The sequence below is a fragment of the Drosophila virilis genome, chromosome 2, assembly GCF_030788295.1.
Source record: "Drosophila virilis strain 15010-1051.87 chromosome 2, Dvir_AGI_RSII-ME, whole genome shotgun sequence".
NCBI lineage: Eukaryota > Metazoa > Arthropoda > Insecta > Diptera > Drosophilidae > Drosophila > Drosophila virilis.
Window position 1 is genome coordinate 12682443 of NC_091544.1, and position 23530 is coordinate 12705972.

General features: G+C 42.6%; 1 protein-coding gene across 4 annotated transcripts in view; it reads left to right on the plus strand.

The window, feature by feature from the left end:
• Positions 1 to 23530, plus strand: part of Glut4EF (Glucose transporter 4 enhancer factor) — a 149893-nt gene that overhangs the window by 107332 nt on the left and 19031 nt on the right. The window contains exon 5 of one of the 4 annotated variants that reach the window (XM_015171548.3): positions 13784 to 22843. The exons of 2 other annotated variants lie outside the window; for them this stretch is intronic. In XM_015171548.3, coding sequence (XP_015027034.1) covers positions 13784 to 13795 — 12 coding nt within the window. In that variant the 3' untranslated portion in view covers positions 13796 to 22843. Of the gene's footprint in view, positions 1 to 1556; positions 4091 to 13783; positions 22844 to 23530 lie in introns of those variants that run through there. One more of the 4 variants, XM_015171550.3, reaches the window with a different exon arrangement.

The window sequence follows — 23530 nt, forward strand, 5'->3', positions numbered from 1 at the left end:
CTTTGCCAGAAGCCAAAACTAATTAATTTTCCACCTAAGCAAAAACATGACAAGAAAATACAGCATTTCGGCCAGGGGAAGCTGAGGAAATTATGAAATGTCAGCAGCCATGTCAAAGCAACAACCACAGCAACAACTAGTTAGTAAACAACAAAAAAAAAAAGAAAAAAAAAGAAAAATGACAACAATAATGAGTGCTGCACATGACGTCAGCAGCAACAAATTAAAATAAATGTTATATATACTTAAGTGGGCGCTCTTGCCAAGGGTTTGGCCGGAACAAAGTTTTGCATAAAACAAAGCGAATGATTAAAATCGCGGCCAAAGCAACAGCAGCGAAGAAGAAGATACACACACACAAACAAACACACACTTCACACACAAACACACACACAGTGAGACTCGTGTACATTAGTTGGCAGTGCATAGAGAAAATTTTTGCAGATGTATTCAAGGTCAGGCAGCAAAGTCAGCGCTGGCGTCGCAGTTGCCGCTGGCGTTGCCGCTGCCGCTGTCATTGCCGCCGACGCCGCCGTTGCCGTCGCCCACACACACGTCACCGCCGTCACCGCTTCGGCAGCAAAAATCAATATGGCAACACTTTTAAGGGTTGCGGCGAATTCGCCCAAGCTAAATGGCAAACCTTTCCCTTTGCAACGACGTCAGCCGCTTAGTGGTTCAGTGGGTCGCATGCAACATCTACAGCCACAACAACAACAACAACAACAACAAATGCAACTGTTGTTCGGTTTTCCCGCGCAATTTTCGCTCTCTGCGGCGCACTGCGCATGCCTGAACTATCAAGAGCTAATCTTTGCAACGTATAGGGCTAACCGCCCCTTTCTCGTGCCCCCTGGCAGTCATAACATTACGCGTTTTTTAATGGAGCCTGGATTTAATTATAGCTGCCAGCTCAGCACTGAATTTGTGGTTTGGGTTCGAGTTCGGCTTCTGGTTTCTGTAAGGTTTCTGCTGCTGCTGCGTTCGCCTCTCAATTAAGTCCAGCCAATTACACACACATGCACAAACTGACACACACACACACACACACACACACACTTAACGTCAGTGGCAAAAGGCACAACTGCACATTTCGGTGGGCGTTTTTTGAAAAAGTAATCGATAATACTTCAAGGTTAGCTTCCCAGTTGGCAGTTGCTAGTTGCCGTGCTTTGATATTTTCTTTAACAACTGAAACTGATTGCAGCTTGGGGGTTCATCGAAAAAAGCCAAAATTGGCAGCTGTCAATTCGAAGCGAAATTCGCAAAAGTTCGTTTAGCAGTTGGTAACTAAAACTTTGACACGAAAGTTATTAAGAGCAGTTCACGCAGGAATTCCGGAGCATTTACTTGGACAGCAATTTGCAGTTAATAGGGTTGTCAAGTGCGTGCAATGCGGCGTATGCGCAATATTTCATTGCGTATGCAGTTTTTTTTTTGTCTTTTATTTTATTGGTTTCGCCCATGAATAATTAATATATTAATTGCTTGCTATTAATTCGCTTATTAAATTGTCATTTAATTTTAAATATACTTTGCATGTTTTATCTTTACAGGTGAGTAACTTGACACATTGCGTTTAATTGGCTGCTCTGAACTGGCTTTTGGTCTGTGAGTATTGCGATTATTTTGTATATAACGCAGTTTCATGAGATTTATCACTCTTGCTATTCAGTGTACAAGTATTTCCGTGTGGGCTTGAACACCTTGACAGGTACAAGCCAATGCTTAACATGTACGCAAGTACTCTTATTTAAATGTAAATGGCTCAGAATCAATGCAGCTGAGCTTGAAAGTGAATTTATTTGTACGAGTGTCCGTAGTTGTTGTTGATTGTTTAGAAAGGTTGTTTCGTAGCAACCGAAATCTGAATTCTTTTTGAAAGCTCAAAAGTTTGTTGCAAAACATGAAGAAAAAAATAAACAAATATGAAAAAAGATACCATTATTTCAGCGGCAAACATTTTCATGACACTTAAATTTGTCTAGACGGCAATTATTTGCATTCATTTGTTGCCTGTCTTTATTTCTATCACTTTTCGCTTGGTTGCTTTGGTGACCAGAACATGTTTCATTTAAGGGGCTGATGCTCTTAACGAAATTCAAAGCTCACTTAGATACAATTTATAAATATATATTCGTGTCATTAGATTCACATCAACATTTGATGCATAAATGCGAAAGATTAGTCCACCAAAGGATTACCAAATTGTAAGCCCAAAAACAAACACATTGCAGAGTATTTCGTTGTCGCAATACGTTCGAATATAAATCCTTATTTATTCTGCTGGCTATGCTGCATTTTATTTAATTCATAAATTACAATTTCAAAAGCGTACAATCTGGTAAAATACAGTGCTGTTGCATAAATCAATTTGAAAAATATTGCAAGTTACAAAACAGAACAGAAAATGAAAAAGGAAAAAAATTGATGACGCGCTGTTCCGATTCCGGTTTACCGTACCGCGCCGTATTCGAATGTATTTTTGTGCCGGACTTTTACGCATTGACAGAAGCTTTTGGGCCAATTAATTGCAAGCATAAATCACATTTTTCTAGTTGGTAACATTTTGTTGCCAGCAAAGCAAAAAAATATATATTTGTCGAATTTTATTGCATGGTCAACAAAGTGAAAACAACGTGATATCATAGATTCTAGTTGCCAAATTTTAGCCTATTAAATTGCAATTCTTGTTTCCATTTTAATATAACTTAATTTATTGCTGTACTAGTTCTTATCAATGTGCGTCACGAAATTATTGCATTTTTCAAACCGCAATAAAACAAACAGCAATACGTAGCCCGTTATAAACAAAATGAAGAGAGAGTTCCTGGAATGGCAAGTCAAATATGAGGGGCCAAGTAATTAGTCATGAGACATTGTCCGGCAATTTGTTAACCTGTTGACCCCCAGCGCCTGTAGATCCACCCACAGCCGACAATTTGCAAAAGACGCGCATCTTGTTTATTATTTTGCTTGCATTTTGTTTGTTATTTTCCTGACATTTTCATTATTTTGATTCAGTTGCCTTCTCGCTAATAAGTCAGAGATACCCGCGAGCAGCACAGATACAGATACATTCACACTACCGATACAGATACATACATATGTGTTTATAGGCGCACACACCTACAGCAAAAACCGCTGGCCACTTGGCCTTGGAATAGGTTGATTGCATTCTAGCGGTCAATGCCGTCGCCCGCGTCGACGTCGCTGCTGGCGAAGGTGGCGGCAGCGGCGGCGACGGCGACTAACAACAACGAAAATTGAAAACGATCGCCGCAATTTCTCTCTCGCACCTTGGCTGTTATCCCGCTCTCAATCTGCTCTCTCACTCTCTCTCTCTCTCTCTCTCTCTCTCTCTCTCTCTCTCTCTCTCACGCAAGCTCTACCTGTCTCACTCGGTCTTAAGATCCCGTTGCGCTGCAAAGACTGTCGAATTCGTATATCCGCACGTACTTGTATTTAGTATATTAGTATACGTATTTGTATCTGTATCTGCTGATGTATCTGCATCTGTATGTGTTTATTGTATTTTATTTATTGTTTGTTTTTGCAATGACAAAATCAAAAAGCCAACAAACAACTTACTGTTGTTGTGGTTCTTGTTGCTGTTGTTGTTGTTGTCGCTGATACTCATACATTTTAAAAGCAACAGCAGCAGCAACTATTTATAAAATGCGCTTTCTGCTACCGCGCCAAATGTATCTCTGTATATGTATCTGTAACTGTAGCTGTATGTGTTTACGTATCTGTACATTGCCCGTGCGCAACTTGCAATGCCGGAAAGCAATAATAACAACAACAACAACAACAACAACAACAACAGCAACAAAACGTCGTATAACTTGTGACGCTGGCTGACAATGACGACAATTCGTGCCCTATACGAAGTATCTTTTGGATACTTGCAAATTTCATACCTGAAATTTGAATCGCATTTGCATAGCAAGTGTCCGTCGCAACGCTCTACACTAGTATAATACAGACCCAACCCGACCAGACCAGTCCAGTCCAGCCACAGATCTGTCCACAGGCCCCCCCGTGAATATCTTGAACGAAATCCTTTCGGATTGCGCCTCAGCATTATGCGGCGCCCACACATAAATAATTCAAATATATACATATATATATATATATTTGTTATATATATATATATATATATATATGATATATAATATACCTTTTTTTGTTTGTGCCGTTTTAGAACTTTTAGTATAACCAGGGCGGAGTGCATTCAACCGTTCCGAACGGTTTATTCGGTTCATTCGCTTTTTTAGCGTTCATTCGCTTTTGGCAAATATTTGCATTTTGAAATAACTACGCGCAAGTATTATTAACTGTAATTTTCAAGTGCCGCCGTTCATGGCATACAAATTGTTTTGTTTATTTAAATACTTTATTATAGAATCTTGTGTATTATTTTAGCCTTCTCGCTTTATAACCGCCAATGTCATTTATTTTGCGCTGCCTTTTTTATGCTCCGGCTGCATTCGCTCATTTTATTTATTTAGCTCTATGCATTGTTTATATTTCCTGTTTTCCCATTGTTGTTGTTTCTCTACCCATCCACCGAGCTGCTAAACGAGCGTCATCAGCATATTTTGAGAATCGTTTAACATATAAGCATCTAATGGATTAGCAATCCAGCTTGATAACTTGCCATTGAAACCACTTAGCCAAAGCGTTTATATGTTTTATTCCCAAATATGACTCAGCTTTAGTAAATTGTTAGCTTTGATAAAGCGTGTCTCAAGATCACGTCATCAGCAACCGCTCTCAACAGCTTAGAATTCCCTCACAGACGCTCTACCTTAGGAACTCTGGCACTCCTGAATAGATCGGATTTCGTGTGTCACATGATACCGATTGTTGTTTTGCCTAGGCTGCAATTTATAGAAATCGCTTTGATTTATAACACTGCGTATGCAGCTGGCTTGTCATATCTTTTGACCGATAAACTTATTTATTTTTGGGGGAAACTGGTTGCCGACTGCGTTGCGGGCTCTAACCTTGACGCCCAGACCAATCGGTCAAATCACGAACAAATATATATATATATATATATATAAACCGCCGCGCACTTGCTAAAGCACCTTCGCTTTGATATTTATAAATGTTTTGTTGGCTGTGTTGACCTTGCAAGTTGGCTTGCATGACTTTCAGCAAAAACAATTCATTTCAAATGTAGCTCATTGAAGTAGCCAAAAAGAGTTTCAGCCAGGCACTTAGACAAAGCCGCGCAGTCCGATTTCGAGTTGGCAACCTGTTCTCTTGGCCACTTCCTGCTCTGCATGTGGGCGCAACTTGTGTTGCTTTGGCTTATTAATTTTTTTTTTTTTTCGCATGATGAATGACTGCAGCAGCTATAAATATAGCCACACACATACCACACACACACACACACACACACACATTCACATACAGCAATCAACATCATGAAATAAGCTGAGCATAACAAATGCGTCGAAATATTTGCGACAGGTTGCAACAGCAACAAAGTAACATGAACAGCACATAACACACAAAAATAACAACACAACAAAAAAGTAAATAAATAAAAAGCAAATTGTTTAAAATTATATAAAAGCACAGCGCGAAAACATCGACAAAACGTCGAGTCAGTCAATATACATGGCCTTGAAGATTTCACCGCAGCAAACAAAAAAAGCAAAAATTATAAAATAAAAGTAAAAATAAAAAAAAAAAAAATACACACAATAAGAAGGGGGAAAAAAACAATAATGAAACTAATTTGCCAAAAAACAACAACAAAATAGAAAAATGAGAATGCATAAAAAAGAGCAAAAATGATTGGCGGGACTTCTATTAAAACACCTGAAATCATTAGCTGGCAATTTGCATTGTGCCAAAGTCGTAACAAAATGCAAAAGATAAGAACAATTTGTTAAACTTTAAAGTTGTTGGCTCATAACAATTCGAAACAGCAGCCAAATGAATTTGTCAACAACATTTTCTATGACGAAAACCCTTGAATAAACCACAATTTATCAGCTACTAAATGTTTTTTTATTTACTTATTATTTCTTCTATAGCTTAGTTTTATTTTCTTATATATTTTCAAACGGGCCATCACACAGTTTGTTAGCTTGTTCGGCTAGTCACAGTTTGGCCAATTGATTAATGGTAGTCAAGAGGTTAATGGGCATTACATGCGGGCATTTAGTTGCTTGTTGTTGTTGTTGATGTTATTTTCGCTGCTGACGCTGCTACTGCACGCTAGATGGCGTGTCACGTTCATTTCTTTTGACATTTCATTTGTTATTCAATCTTTTTGACAACTGCGGCAATGTGTGTCCTTCTGTCTAGCTCTCTGCCACCTGCCACCACTGGTGCCCAGTAGCCGTCACGTATTGTGACCCATTCACAGTGTGTGTGTGTGAGTGTGTGCAACAGGCCGCTGACAGTAGTTGGTCATTATATCCATATCTATATATGTATGTCAGTAGTTTGCAAGTGCCTCTGTGCATCATGCGTTTTTTCAGCCATTAATGACCTCTCATGTAATACAACTTGTCTTTTTTTTATTGTAATTTTTTACCTGTTATGGCCGAGAATTTGTTTTCAGTCAATACTCGGTTCTAACATTTGGAATCATTATCGTTATTGGCTCTCTATCTCTCGCTCTCCTATCGATCTATCTCACTCTCCATCTCTCTTTGTAAGTGTGCATTTAAGTTTTGTTCAAACTTTGCACTGCATTTGGCCAGCGTTTCATAAACTGCACAAATTCAACGGAATTTCCCGAGCTTGGTAATTGCTATATAGACGTGGCTTTAGTCCGCTGCCGAGTTGGCTGACTGACTAGCTGACTGCTGTTTTATAACAACAGCAACAACGACAACAACAACAACCCACAACAGCAACAATATGTTCGCAAGCTTTATCATCATTACACGGAACTTTTCAGAGTTTGCTTTGGCGTCAAGCTGTCTGAGTCGAACGAACGTTGAGTGGCTTTCCACTCGCATGTATCATGTTCATATTCATTTTAGCGCACTTGCATTAAGAGCCACAACAATAGCAGCTCTAACAGACACACACACACACACATGCATGTACAAATAAATACACATTTAGTATTCACATATACATTCGATACCATAAGCCATAATTACTTTAACTACTTTTCGCTTTTCGTTTTGTCCGCTTCAACAAGATTTTTGTTAGCACTCGTTATTTGATGGCTAACTAAGTATGTAACTAAGTATTATTGGTTTATCGTCTAAATCAAAAGGCCCCCAAATGCAGCCTCCCTCGTTTCACATTCCCTTCAATTAGTGCAGCTTTCATGCTGCAAGCGGTGCATTGCGCTCGTTTATCATCTTAATAAGTAGTCAAAGTAATTGCCAAGCGACATTCAACAGCGTCTATGTGTGTGTATGTGTGTGGCGTGGGTGTGTGTGTTTTCGTTTGTCACATTGCGTGCAATTTGCACTATTAAAGGTGCAAATTATAGCCCAGTCTTGAACGCATAAAATATGCACAAAGCAAACATCGGTCGGGATATAATTATCTATAAAAAAATTATATACATGGATTATGGGCACAAACTGTTGACTAAACTTATAAACATCTCTGACTATCATGACCTTCGGCTAGTATTGCTAAACTAACCTGGATATGTGGCAAGGATTGGCAAACGGACTGGGTCAACGAGCTGTGGCATGATCATATAAAGTGGAAAATATTATTCTGTGTGTTACCAATTAGTAAAGTAAGCTTCTCAATTTTTTATCTTGAATTCTTGAATCTATTTCGCATCCAACCATTCAAATCAGGTATCTTATATATCAATTGCATATTTTTGGGCTGTATCCGTTTTACAGGGCATCTGTAGTTCTATAAATCTCTGTCATGTAATGTCATGTCAAGAGTCGAGCTGGGCATTGGTCTAAAATGTCAGCTGCGACACGTAAAAGTGATTTAAATGTTTCTTTGACAGGTCTGAAATGGGTCGCAGGTTGTTGTCGCTGGTAATTGCGTTTTGTGGTTAATTAAATGACCGAGCTGGGAAAGTTGCAGCTGAGTTGGTTAGGAATTGGTGCTTTGTGCTCGTTAAGTTTGCAAATCAGCTGGCATAAAGCAATTCACCTATGCAGTTCATTTGCTGGGCTCATCATCAGAGCTGCTTCAACAGGATATCACCACAGACACATACACATGCCAGTTTTATGCCCTCATCTATAACGAACCCAATTTCCGCCTTTTGTGCGGCCCCCTCGCAAACTGCTTGGTTTTATGGGAAAGGGGAAAAACACAGCCGGCAATTTCACAACGCTGAGTAATGCAGAACAACGTTCAGAGCCCGCTCGCCCGACTGCCGAGTTAGCCGCTCGGTCGCTGCACTCTGCTGCTTATCGCATGGCCCAAAGGCTCGCGCAATTGAACTCGAGCTGGTCGCTGGCAAATTGCTGGAAACCCAATCGACGAGTCGCAAATCAAAATGAATGGAAAGAAAGAAATACGGCAAGAAAGCCAGTACGCTCTTGACCAACATTTGAAGCAGCTGCCGGGCACAGCAAAAGCAGCGCAACAGCATATTTCACCAGCAAAATTGTGAGTCCCCATTAAATGATGTGGAGTCCAGAGTTGAAATGCCGCTGCAACAGCTGTTGGGTTAAGGTGAGTGGGGCGAAGTGGCGGTGGGATTGGTGTTGGGGTTGGGAGTGGTGTATGCAATAGCGGATTTGTAGATGGCAGATATGCAATTATACTCGTATTAAAGTTCCTGAAAGCTAAGCAAAATGCCACTGCACGGAAACGGATATCCAAGAGTGCCAAGAGCGCCAACAACCAAAGCGATTCCATAAAGAGTAGGGTGTGCGAGTGTGTGCCAACAAAGTGAAAAGGGATGTCAAACGCGCGCACTGACAAGGGCGCTCCGCTGACATTTTATCCGTTCGTTGTTGGCTCTCAACAAACTATACTTATTTCTATAGAGACAGTTTACCCTGCAGCAAGCACAAACTGAGACCCAAAGCCGTAGCCATTTCCATAGAAAAATGACATTTTTGATTTTGTCTTCCCTTTTTTTTTTTTTTTTGGCTCAAAGCAGGTGCTTAAAAATGGACATAAAAAATGAACTACTTAGAGGTGCTGTGCCGAGCTGATGGAAATAGCCACAACGGTGGGCGTGGCAGCGCCCACTGGCAAAAGCTAAATGGGCTGGAAATGTGGGCAGTTCCAGGGCCCAACCCCTAAACCTTTAGCGGCAGCAATTCAGCTGAAAGCTTGCCAGGCTTTCTGCTTTAGGCTTTCAATGTAGTTTTATAAAAGTAAAAATATATATTGCAATTCCCAACTGGTTAATAACAGCTATTCGCTGGCTGCTGCCGCCTCGTTGATTTGCACATTGTGACAGCGATTCAATATGGCATTTCGCCAGTCAATTCTAACGAGCCGTGACATTGATGTTGAATTCGAATGTGCTGCTGTTGGAATCAGTGTATCATTTGTTGTTATGTGTCATGATTATGCAATATTCGTGGCACAATTATCGCTGGCATTTGCATAAATAGACGGCTGCGACAGCTCAGTGAGTAGCAATTTTCGAGCCAAATGAGGGGGATCTAAAAAAATAGCGAGCACAGCCAGTGAAAGAAATGCCAAGAAATGCAACAAACAAACCAACAAACGAACAGACAGCCTGACGAAGTCAAGAGCCGACCAAAGGCAAACAAACAGTGGGTACAACCGAGAGTTACGAGCCAACAGGAAGCTGAGCTGCAGGGTGCCCCCGTTGCAGCAGCTGCTCGCCGTATGCAATTGGCACTGGCCAAAACGTTGCGCATGCGCCGCGGCTAGTGACAGACGCATAAAGGGACAGCGGGACTGATTTAGAGTGGACCCGTGGACCGACTGGACCTAGCTGACCGAGTGGACCGATTGCACCGAGCAGAACCGGTCGTTGCTCGCCTGACGGCCTGCCGCCTGCCGCCTGCCGGCTGCTGGCTGCTGCAGTGACAGCTGTTGATTGATGAATCCTACAGTAATGCCCCCGAGTGGCAGCTCCGACCGCGCTGCAGGCTGGGGAGACTATGGGTCCGCTGTCAAACCCATCAAGTGGGTCTGCAGTCTCTGCGTTTTTTACTATCTTCTCTTTTTGTTGTTGTTGTTGTTGTTGTTTTTGCCACACGATGAGGCGAAAATGTGGCTCGCTGTGATCGTTAACTAAAGTCTCTTCTTTGATGATGACGCAAGCCTCATTGGCTGGACGCGGCTTTATGGTTGCGCTTCAGCAATAAACACTTCTAATTGTAATTAATGAGGCGATTGTTTAGTTTTTATGTGTTGATTTTTCTGATTTACTGCCCAGTAGCAGCGGCCCTTGCAGCCGATGTGTGCATCCTACGGTCAACTCAATCTGTTCCACTAAGCATATGGAGCATTGAACTTCAGCTACGAGCTGAGCAGCTTATTAAATAAAGCTCAAACTTATTTGAGAACTAACTGAGTATATCTTATAAATTACATGCAACTGTTGCCGTTTCTGTTGCACAGTGTATTTGTTGGTACCAGCCAGTTACTCAGTTTCTCTTCATGTTTGTCTGTGCCTTTTACCAGCAGATTGAACGGTAAGACAAAGTTTTAACCACAAAATGAAATGGCCAATAAGTTGCTCGGCTTGGCTCGGCTCGACTCGAGTGCAGAGCGCTCTGCCATCCTTTGGCCAGGTTCCTATTCCGCTGACTTGTTGCTGTGCATTGAACTTGATTGCCATTTGCTGCCGCTGTCCATGCCCTTTTATATATCCAACTCCCATGCTCCATGCCACAACATGGCTCTGTCTGTCTGGCCAGGCCATGCCTGGCCTGGTCTGGTCTGGTCTATGCTATCGTCGCAAATTTATCTTAAATGCTGCGTTTAGTTTCTGTTTTTCTTTGCGCTCTCTCTCTCTCTCTCTCTCTGTCTCTCTCTCTTTCTCTCTTTGTCTCTGTCTCTTGTCTCTCGTCTATTGGCAAACACTTTTCGGGCTGCAGAAATTAATGGCTCCAGGGCGCGCCTAATGATCCAGTTGAAGCCTCGACGTTGACTCCAAATGAAAATGTGAGCTGTGGCGGCTTTTATTTGCCCTAGCCATGCCATAGATGCAAGCTCTAGCCAACAAAAATCACAATAATTGCATTGCTGACACGCCAGCTCAATGGTATGCGGGGGCGGGGTGTTCAGCAGGCCATAAGTGTTGCTGCTGTTGCTTTTGTTGTTCTTGACATGGCGCTTTGCATGTTGTATGCTCATGTGTTGAGCTCATAAATTGAGCGTTGCAAAAAAAGGTCAAGCAATGAACATGTTTCCAAATTGTTAACAGAAGCTAAATAATTGTCTACTATTTTGTTTACGGAGTGGGTAGTACGAGGGGGTTGCACAAGGCATAAGCAAACCAAAACCACTTCATTTGATACAAACACGAATGAATTTGAACACATAAAACATACGCTTAGTTTTAAAATAAATGTGTTTGCCTATGGTATTTAAATAAATGATAGAAAAATATTTAAATTGTGTTCATATTTCAAATGAATCTCAAAAGAATATTGCGTAAAGCAAAATATTTTATTTAAATAAAAATTCCAAAAAAAAAAAAAGATTATATTTCAAGTGATGGATGAGAATATTTTTAGCAAATATTAATATTATATGGTGTTTCTATATTTGCTTGGAGTAAAATTGTGTGTAAATAAATTTTATTGGTATTTTTCAATCTATGATTAAAATATGATAATTTCTGGAATTGCCACAAAAGCCATAAAACATTCAGTTGAGGTTCAAATAACATTTTGGCAGAAAAGCAATATTAAAATGCTTTCAACCATATGTAAACTTTAAAAAGCCCAGTCCAACAATTAAAAGTATGTATCGAAACATTTATACTAATTATTCCAAAATTAAGCCAGAACAGTTTAGATTTTCGCCAGCTTGATTTAAAATAGTCTTTCACCAATTATGGCCACAAAAAGTGAGCAACTATTGCTGGGCACAGTAACTGACTTTATTCATGTCCGTCTTTGTTATGGCTGCTATTTTGTGTTGTCTTGACTCTTTTGTCAACATTAACATACGTAAGTGTCAGTGTCAGCCGCATGTTGCTACTGTGAGCCGGTTGACGACGTCTTGAAGGAGGCCGCACGGCAGCAACAGCGTTGGCTTGAAATCGCATGTACCCAACTGTGGAGCTACCGTGGATCACAAACGAGTTGGCTGAAAGTCGCTGCCGGTTGAAGTGCAGGCCAAGAGTGCAATTGATTTATCGTGACAATGGGCGCTCTGCGACGCTGCTATCGATGTGTAAATTTAAATTTCGTGTCTCATAAAACTGGACAATGGACCAGCAGCAGCAGCAGCAGCAGCAGCAGTATCATAGAGCTCGAAGCATTCGTTTGGCAGCTTAAAGCGGGACCAATTGTAAATGAGACCAAAGTCGGTACATGATAATAATTGATTGCCCATTCGGCAGCAACTGTCACCAACATGTTGCAGCAACTGCAACTGCAACTGCAACTGCAACAGCAACAGCTACAGCAAAGGCGTAAACATAAAGTGAATGCCCTCAGTGACGTCATGCGCGCACTTCCAGTTTCTCGCCTTGCTGCAATTATCAGCCAGTGCCAATCCGCGTCGAGAGCTTCGGGAATAGCGAGCAAAATACAAAATCCAGAAGAAATATGAATAGCAAAACAAAATGCATGAAATCAAAACAAAGCGAACGAGCCAGCGCAGAGTAAAAAATACAAAAAAAGAAAAACGTAAATAAAAAACCCGAGTGGAACGAACTCTGCTGCACTCTAAGCACAAGAGCAACTGCAGCAGCAGCAGCAACTGTGGGAAAGGCAATGTGCCGGGTGTTGAAGTGGAACGCAGAGCAAATGGGCAGCAAACAGGGTACAGTGAACGGCAAATGATAATGATGATGACGATGATGATGATGATGATGCGGATGATAATGAAGATGATGATAGTGGCGAGGCAGAAGGAGGATGACTAAATGCAACAAGCAGCGACTTTGGACTTGCAGTCGGCGCTCGCATGTGCTAGTAAATCCAGTTGATGAGCAAGTCCACGGCAAGTGGCAGCAGCAGCAGCGGCAGCACTAGCCACAATAATATTGCTGGAATTATCAACAACAACATCGCTTGTTGTGTGTTGTGTGTCTGTGTACGTGTGGATGGGAGTGTGTGTGTGGAAGTGGCACAAAAAGCAGCTGGCAAGAGGCTTGGCAATTGCCGTCGTCGTCGTCGTTGCCGCTGCAAGTTGTTGTTGCCGCTATTGTTGTTGTTGCTGCTGCTGCCGCACAAACATGTTGCTCACTGGCTCCGCGACATGATTCTGAGGCGCAGATACAAAAACCGAAAAACAACAGCAGCAGCAGCAGCAGCAGCAGCAGCAGCAGCAGCAGCAGCAGCAGCAGCAGCGGCGGCGGCAGCAACAACGCGGCGACCACGACAACATCGAGGATGGGCACGGGTAAAACAAAAACAATGTTGGGCTAGGTTCAGTTTAGGATGCCGCTTGCCAGAACCTGAACAGCGTCATTATTATCATCTGGTTTTGGTTTGGTTTGGTTTGGCTCTGCGCAAATTCTACCTTTCAATCGCAACAACAACAATAACAACAATTGTCTATAGTGCAGATTTTCTTTTGTATTTTTTACGAAGCAACTTTCAGAGAATCTTAACTAAAACTAGCAAATAACACACTTTATTATTGAAATTATTTAAAAAATATATTTATCTAACATTTCTTTTATCTTCTTATATTTCAGGTGAGTTTTTAAAAGGCATTCAATACATTACAGTACGTATAAGCCGTAGATGGGTAAGTTTTAGTTATAGTCAGAGAAGAAAAGGCCAGGAAATTGCCAGACTTGGCTTTGGCCTTAGACAGGAAACCAGGACTTTACTCTAGGCTGCCGCCAGCTGTTGCTGGCACGATCAAAGCAGCAGGCAGCCATCACATTAGTAGCGGCTACAACAACAACAGCAACAGCCACTTAATGTTTAACAAGAACAAAGCCGCATTACGCATTTTTAATTACCAACTTCGATGGCAGACAGCAACAGCAACAGCAACAGCGGCAGCGACAGCGACAGCAACAATACAAAAAGGGAAAATTGCCTTGGCGGCAATTAAAAAATTAAGCAAAAATTTGCACAAATGACTGCAACGGCGCGAAGGCTGCTGCTGCTAATGGGTGTGGCATGCGTTTTGGGGCGGCAACGTCTTCAGTTTTGCGAGCTTTGCAATGTCAACGATGCGACGCTGCGGTGGCAATGCATTTCCTGCCAAACAACAACAAAAACAGCAACAGCAAAAAAAAAAGCAAACAACATATAAAAAACAAGAGCCGAGCCCCAGACGGGGGCCAAGCAGCACTGTAATTTATGCGCCTCTTGAACGCGCTTGCCAATTTCTTGTTCTGGCTTTTTTTGCTTCATTCCGAGAAACAGCTCCCTGACAGGCCGCCCCTACACGCCCCCACCCAAAACCCTGCATCCGCATGAGCGTGCGCCCCCGCCAAGATTGAAGATTTCTTTATTACTTGGGCACGTTCGTTGACGCTGCCGTTCGCTTGGGGTCGAGGCCGGTCATTAATATCCACGCATGGAGTTCAGCGCATCGACCCCTGCTTGCCCCCCACGCAATCCATACACGCACACGCAAACGCACACACATACACACACACACACATGGGCACACAGTTTCAATCAGAATCAGCTGTATGCATAATGTTTGCTGATTCAGTGCTGAGGATCCGCTTCGCCACTTGGGCCACTTGTCCAGGTCAGTGCTGCGCCTGTCTCTCTCTCCCTTTCTTCCGCTCTCTCTCTTTTTCTCCCTTTATCTCTCTCGCTCTCTCAGTCATACGTGAGCTGCATTGCCAAGCAATAGTTAGTCAGAGGCTGTGTTTCTGCTGTCGCCGCACGACTTATCAATGTTGTTGCTGCTGCTGTTGCTGTTGTTGTTGCTGTTGCAACAACAGCGCTCTTGTGATGCGACAACAATCACGAATGCACCATGATAATGATGTGGCCCAAATGCTGATAATGATGTTTGTTGTTGATCACACACAATGGCCCACTAATAAGTATATGCACACACGTACATGCAAACATTTATGCATGTATGTGGGTGTCTCAAAAGGTTCAGAAAACATCATTGAATAATATTTTGTAAAATCTTTTTATTTTGTTATACAAATAACACATTTCTCAAGATTTTTTTGCTTTTAATTGAATTTACATTCAAGTATTTCATATATAAAACTCTTGCATTCATTTGGTGCAAGTGATTGAGCAACCCTCGTTGCAATTTATGCGCAACTCTGTTTGTGTTGCGGCAGATCCATAGTCCCTCTAGAGTACAAAGCTCCCAGTCTATGCCAGGTCAGGTGCCGGTAACGTAAAGAAGCTGCTGTGGACTGCGACTTGCTGGTGCTGCGGCTGTTGTCGTTGTTGCTGTTGTTATTTTGGTTGTCTTCGGCCCGACCGGCTGGCCGGCCGGCCGGCATTATATCTCATTACAGGGATCAGCATAAACAAGCAGTGAGCATGCTGCAGCAATAACAGCAACAACAAAGGGGCAAGCAACGATCAAGCGATACATTTAGACAGCATGCATGCCCCATAGAGCAGGCGGCGTAGCCTACAGCTTACAGCGAGAGAGTGAGAGAGAGACGGGGCGATAAAGAGTGAGCGAGAGGGCGAGCGCGTGGCATCTCTGCGTACTGGAGGCAGTTGAACTCTGTTTGCAGCGCGTGAAGGTGGACATGACGAACTCAGATGCTAACCCGGTCCCGGTCCGTGTCCAAGCGAGCAAAATTGAATTAGTTGTTGCCGCTGCTGTTGTTGTTGCTGCTGCTGTTGTTGTTGTTGTTGCTGTTGTTGAGGCAGGGCAGTGTCAGGCCTGAAGCTTCAACTGGGAACTGGGCTGCCTTTCATGCATCGCGATGCGTCATCATAATCATGTTCGTTCTGCGCAAAAAAGAACACGACACAGCACACACACTCGCACACACTCACACATGCTGACACACACATGCATGCTTCGAGCTGATTCCCCACTGAACGTGAAGCTGATCGATGCGCCTTGTTCAGGCGTTTTAATGATGCGTCAGAATATTGTTTACGCATCATTTTACATGTCGGCAAATGAGGACCACAGCCCCAAGGCAGCTGCTTCTCTAGCTTAGCTGGTAACTGACCAAGGCACACACACAAGCCCGCAACACACACTCACGTGCACACACATATATGCATGACTGGAGCTTTAGACCGCGGGCCATACCGTAAAAAGATACGGCTGCTGCGATCCATACTATGAAATTATGAAATATTCTACTCTGGAAGGCCGTTCCCTGACTCAACTTTATCGTGATGTATACATTAAAGCACGAATTCCCCAGCGGTTACAATGCTGCAAGCTGTTGTGTGCGTGTGTGTGTGTGTGTGAGAGAGGCTAAATGAAATTTGATTGAATTCTTAGTTTGCTTGGGGCAACTGAAAATTCAAGACTTCATTCACCTGCCAAAATACGAATTGTTTTCAGGTTGAATTTCCATTTATTTCATATTTATATTATTTTTCGTTTACTATTTATTGAACCAGCCAATGCCATAAATTTACAGCATCATAGGCCAAAAACTGTCTGATATATGAATCGGAATTGCATTTCAAAACATTGTTTTTTCTTGGCCATCCAATTGGCAATTGCATTTTTTATCGTTTAATTTATGCAGTCAAATGAATTTCATGGCGCATATTGTATATTGTGAATGCAATGCCCCGCAACGCCTCCCTCCGCTCCGCTACACCCAAACGCCCGCATAGTTCATATCCTTATGTCTGTTAAAATATTTACACATGCTCACAGTTTATGGCATTGGCTGCCAAAAATGCCAGTAGCTCCCAGTGCATGCCTGGGCAGGGCCCCAAACATGGATGCAAAGTAAATTTCAATAGAGTTTTTATGCATAAAATGTCCACCCTACTGCACACAGTGTTGCCAACGTGCGGCAAAAGGGTTGCCATGGCGCCTCGACTGAACTGTAGTTTGTTTTAGCTTGTTTACAATTCTTAAGCCCCCGTTCGCTTGGCCGTTTTGTGTTTTGTGCTTATTCGGCTTTTATGCTTAAGCTTGGGGCCGGCGCCTTTTCAGGCTTCTGCTGGCGTGTTGTCGCAAAAGTTGTCATAGCTGTGTCCTGCCCAGCCGCCCCGTTGTAACCCGTCTCCCGCAGTTGGCAAAGTCAAGTGCATAGAGAACTGCCACTTCCACCTCTCTCTCTCTCTCTCTCTCTCTCTCTCTCTCTCTCTCTCTCTCTCTCTCTCCCTCCCTCTTTCTCTCTCTTAGTCTCTCTGTGTGTGTTGTGGGGCGACATGCAATGGCAGCGCATAGGTGCAGGTATTGCTTATATTCCTTTGCACCGGTTGCGAGTTCAACGACACACAGGATAAGCAACAACAACAGCCAGGCCTACCACAACAACAACTACAACAACAACAACGGCATCGACAAAAGCAACAACAACCGGCACAAACATTGCCAGGAACAACACGAAACGTAAACGTTGCAAAAAGGCTTAAGCAAGAGGCAAAACTAAGCTCAATTCGAAAACAAAGCCACGGCGACCAGCAGAAGCATTGCAAATGGAAGCAAAAGCTGGTGCTGGAGCAGCAGCAAGGAGTTGATGCCTCAAGGGGGTGGAGGGACGCGCACCTACCTCTCCACCTCTGCCAGCCAACCACGTACGACTGCCTGCAACAGCCTAACAACAACGAAAACCGAAAACCTGTGTGCCACACCAGCGTTGAGGCAAGGGCATATTTCATGCCCTTGCAGGGTTTACTCCAATTTTGTCACCGAATGTGTTTATACAATGTATTCTTGATCAGCATCAAAAGATCCAGATCACATAAATTCCGAAACATTGGTCGAAACAAAATCAAATTCAAAAAGTGCTCCAAACATATACCTCAACAATTCCGAGCCTCCTGAATTCCCCGAACAGATCTGCAAATCCGTTTTAAATATGGTTTTAGCCTAATAACGTAACGTAAGAGTATTTGGTGTTCGGCGTGCAGTAGACGGTCATATCTTTCTTGTCTTCTTCTTTTCCCTTTTTTTGGCTTTTACTGAATTGCATACGTGAAAAGCACGGGCTGTGCCCCATCTCTTTTAAAGCGTTGCTCGACATGAGCCTGGCATGCTACGTCCTCCCACCCACCCTAAACGCCTCCCGCAACCAGCCGCGTGCATTTACTGTGCTCTGTGTGCTGTGTAGTATCCTGTTTGCTGGCCGGGCACACGTTTTCAGCGCATATGTTCGAGTTTTGGAGTGAAGTGGATAGATTTCAGGCAACAACAGTTGGGCAACGGACCCCTGCTTGTTTTTCTTTTGTTGTTTCAGGTGCGCTTTGATGCACTGGCTCTGCTAATTATGAAGGCGCCCTATAGCTCCTTTAGCTCTCTGTGTGTCTGTCCCCTTGCAAGTAAATATGAAATATGAAATATAAAAATTGAATAAAGCCCAGGTGACATTTCATAATGAAATTTTAATAAAAATATTCTCTTTTGAAACACAATAGAGCGATGCCCAGTACCAGTACAATAAGGTATCACAGTAGGGGCCCAATGTAATTGCATTTTACAATCGATGGAGGCAAAAAGTTAGTCAAGTTGAATTCAAGCAAAAAGAAATGTCCACAACGAAGGCCTATAAATAATATATATTGAGTCTACCATTAGCTTGAAAGACGTGGCATTTGCTATGCGCTTTGAAATTTCCCTAACAAAACAATTACAAAAGGTTAAAGAAGTACAAGACCCGATCATGGGCAGGGGCACGGGGAATGGGGCATGGGCAGAAGCAGGGCCAGAGACAGGGTAGGCTGTTGGCAAGCAACAGCATAAACCGGAAATCCTTTCGAACTCGCATATGGCACGCAAAAACCAAAGGCGCTGATGGGTGGCTCGGCTCGACTCGGGTCGGTTGTTGGTTGGGTTGTTCGGTTGCTGGTTTTCGATGCCATAGAAAATTGCCGCTTTAATATTAGCTTTTATTTGCAATTGTTGCTGTTGCTGGCTTTGTAATAATGCCGTGTGCATGTAATAGGAGCCAGGTGCCAGTGCGACGAGTCGCCTACATGATATTTATATTCCCCATTGCTGCAATCATTTCGAGCCGCAACCGCCCTCCCGATGCCGCTCCAACTGTACGCTGTTGTTGTCATCTGCCACAATTTGTAGGCTGTTATTAACCGACATCGCTCGATACGGCTTTTCAAATTTTAATGGCATGACATAAAGCAATGTGCAGTCAATTTATCCATACACTGCTCGAGACCACTTTATTTTTAAAGTCGCATTTCCACAGTTTATTTAGATCAGGAAAACACGGCCCTAATACACAAACTATTTCCCCTAATGTATTTCACAAAAACCGGCAACGTGCTTATGGCACACTAAGATAACGTTGCGCTTGTATTGGTAAGCTTTCAAAAGCTCCACTTAAACATTCTATTACAGACAAAAGCTGTTGCGCCTGTGAGTCATGTACATGTGAAAGCTGCAACAACTTGCAAATAGAAAAGAACCCTAATCAGGGCATAACGAGTCGAGTGCATTGCATGCTTATCAGATATTGACACTCTCTTTCAATATTGCGCTTTAATGTTCGGCATTAAAATATAAGTAGTATACATACCGTATATGTGTGTGAAACAACTTTATTTTTAGATAGCTGCGCAATGATTAAAATTTGTATTCCTCTTTGTAAACAAATGCGTCAGAGGGCCATCAAATACAGCTCATTAGTCGAAACAACAAGCCCCCGAAAATGCTTCAACCTAACAAAATATTGGGGCAATATGGAACCCTAAAATGGGTGCACACCCAGACTTATTGGCAGCAACAGTTAACTTGAACAGTTGGTAAACAGTAAACCGTAAACAGTTTCTTTATACTTTGGTCGCAGTGTCTTGTTTGTTTTTTCTTACTTTATGATGCAAATCTTATCAGCGCGATACGCCATAAAATAGATGTTTTTATTCAGTGCCCGGACTACTGGCACCTTCCAAAAGCGAAACGATTTTATATGTGAAAATATATATGAACATGTATATATCTATATATATATATATATATATACATATATGTATGGAGCTATATTCACGAGCTATATACTATATGCTTAAGAGTGTAAGTGAGTTCATTGTCATCAAGGTCGTGTGAATGCGACTGCGACTTGTCAGTTAAGTTTATAAACACACACATATACACACACATACAGACAGATTATAGATTGATATTTGGAACTGCAACGTGCCCGGCCTTGAGATAGAGGCTCGTGCTGACTGATAAGACAAGCACCTAAAACTTGCAGCGTCCCGGAACCACCAGACTATTGCTCATAATATTTGCCAGACAAAGCGAATTACATTAATTTCCGAGTTCAATGAACTTGGCGGCGGTGCAGATTGCATTATAGTTAACTGCGTTAACATGCTAATTAAATTTAGTTTAATTAAATTATAAACACAGTCTGGCAATGCAACTGAAAACGAGTTGTTATCGTTGTGGTTGCTGCTCTTGTTGTTGCTGTTGTCAAAAGTCAATGCACCGACAGCTAAGGAAATGAATTCAAACAGCAGCGCGAGAGAGAGAGAGAGAGATAGCGAGAGGGAGAGAGAGAGAGAGAAAGTGCTGAGAGTGGCGAGCGAAAGCCGCTACAAATTAAATTGAAGTCAAAAAACAGCGACAACAACGACTGCGATCAATGTTCGTCATACAACGCGCTCAACCAACCCTGCGGGGTAATATACAGATCCACTTCCAATGCCCAGTCCCAGGCCCCTGCCGATCTATGAGCAATCGCTGGCAAGTTTCATTGACTCGCATATCGAAAAAATAAATAAAAAACAACTGAAATGCTTAGGCAAAAACTGCAATAAAATTAACATTGTTGAAAGGTATCGTATCGAATCGGGCCGAGCATGGGTTCGGGTTCGGGTTCGGGTTCGGGTTCGCTGTCCAAAGATTATTTACAAGTCGCTTCTTAGTCACGTTTTTGAGACAAGTGTCGCACGAGTGCCAGTTGCTTGAACCGAACAGAGAAATCATTATCAAACGGCACTAATATGTCAATTACCATCGCAAATGACGCATGGTATGTAATTAAATCAGAACCAAAGGAATTTCCTTATAGCGGAGGACGGCAGCGGACTAACAACTCATTGTGCGCCAGTTTATGCGCAGTCGAATGACCTAAGCCGTTAGCCACAATGACCTTCAAAGTCTAGACGCATTTGACAATTTTACATACCTAACTACATATATCAAACAACGCACAACACGCACAGACACAGGCACACACACATACACACAGACACAGGCATATAGACACAAATATTGTTAAAAGCAGCTTATTGAGTTTATTCAACTTGCGGCGCGGCGAACTGCGAACTGTGCTCCATGGCAGGCGTGGCCCAGTCTCTAGGCCAATAGCTAGGACATTGGCACAGTCAACGCACCGATTGGTAGAACAGCGCACCACAGATAAACATGGACAGCGAGGGTAGGGTGAAGTGTGGGTGCATTTCAAGCTGTGATGAAATTTACGACCATTTTTAACGCACACTTTTCCAGCAGCCGAAAAACAGCGCGAACTTTCTGCTAAGCGGTAATTAGTGTTAACCAGATAAGCGAAGAAGCCATAAAAAAGAACCTGTCTCTTACTGAAGACTATTTTTTAAAAGATAAAATTAAATTTCATGTAGCTGCGGTTTTTGATTTTAAACATGCGAGTCATAGGCTTTACTTACCTTCCAAGCAGCAGTTAAATATTTGAAACGGACTTTCGACAACATAAATACTAAAATGCTAATTAATTAGTTAGTGCCAGCTTTAGTTAGCAAAGCTTTAACGAAAGTGTACTTTCCATTGGCAGACAGTGCAATCCTTTCCAATTGGTAGCCATTGCTCCGGCTAATGTCTATCGTACCTATCTGGGTACTGCAATTCCTATTTGGTTTTTTTTTTTATTATTAAACATTTAACTTTTTGCGCTGCGATGCGATGCGTGCCAACGACACAGTAAAATGCCAAAAGGCAGCCAAACAAGTCCAAAGCACAAAATATCCTTGAAACGGGGCATTCGCACGCACACGAATACAAACCGACTTTGGCTGCCAAAAACGCAGACGACGCCAACGCAACTCTCGCCTGCTTCAAAGCCATAAAATCCCCACGACAATGACAACAACAACAACTGGCATTATAAACGCAACGTAAAGCAAAACAAAAACAAAACGTGGCCAAAGGATGGATGGGGAAAGGTAGTGTGGAGGGGGAGAGTAGCAGCAGAAGCTGTCCAAGGGAATGGGGCAACAATAAATGCGTGAGCCTCTCGAGCAATGACTTCTTATGCGCAGCCCGCCTGCTGCCTGCTAACTGCTGGCTGCTGCCTGCTCCTCCTTCTCCTCCTCCTTCTGCTACTCGTGGCAAATAAGTATCTGTTACGGTGTCGACCGGCAAACCACCCGAATCAGACGCTGCCTCTAAGCGCCCAGTGTCAATGGCATTCAAGCTGTGCCGAGAGCCCAAGACCGAGCCGTGCAAAAGGTTATTGGACCATCATCATTATCATCATCAGCAGCAGCATCATCATTATTGCCGTCGTTGGCGTATAAGTTGTCGCGGTGTGTGCCACGTTTTTAGCCTACTTTGCGGCGCAGGATGCCCGCTGAATGGATTTCGGCTTTTTGGCTGCGTGCACTTGTGTGTGTGTGTGTGTGTGTGTGTGTGTGTGTGTGTGTGTGTGTGCGTTTATAATTGTGTGTGTGTGTGTGTGTGGGCCAAGTATTTTTAGAGGTCAATTATCTCAGTACACGCGTTGTCCAAACAGCCATCCATCCATCAAGTCTGACAGCCGCACGCTGTGACGCCCACAAATATGCAACAGACTCTGCTGCTCCTTTTAATGATGACTAATTTCGCGTAGTACAATCGCAAAATGTCTTTAATAACAATTAAAACACAAAAGAAAACTTAACTAAAGTAAAGAAAAGGGAGAAAAATACTTTAATCAAAAGTCGAAGCCTGTCATGTCATTCAACTTTTGATTAATTGCGCGTACATGACAAATTACTGGCTGCTGTTGCACGCGTCCAACTCCCCACTAAATTGTTTTTCTTTTTCTTTTTTTTGTGGGGTTTTTAATTTGTCTCAAGCGTCGTTTTTGCTAATTAGCCAAAAATTTATTGTCGACTCACGAGAGCTTGAGATTTGGCCTGGCAGACCCTCTCGCTATCTCTTTTGCACTCTCTTATACTTCGTTGTTTTCAGTCATTCATTAATAATATTTAAAGAGTCAATTAAAAGGTTTTTCCATGAAATGTTAACTACCAAAAATGGAAAAACCAAAGTGCTGCAAAGTCGCGTCATGCAATGCTCAGCTGCAGAACCCTGTTGCGGGCTATACAGGGTGTCTGTAATTGCGCACAATTAACATGGCAAT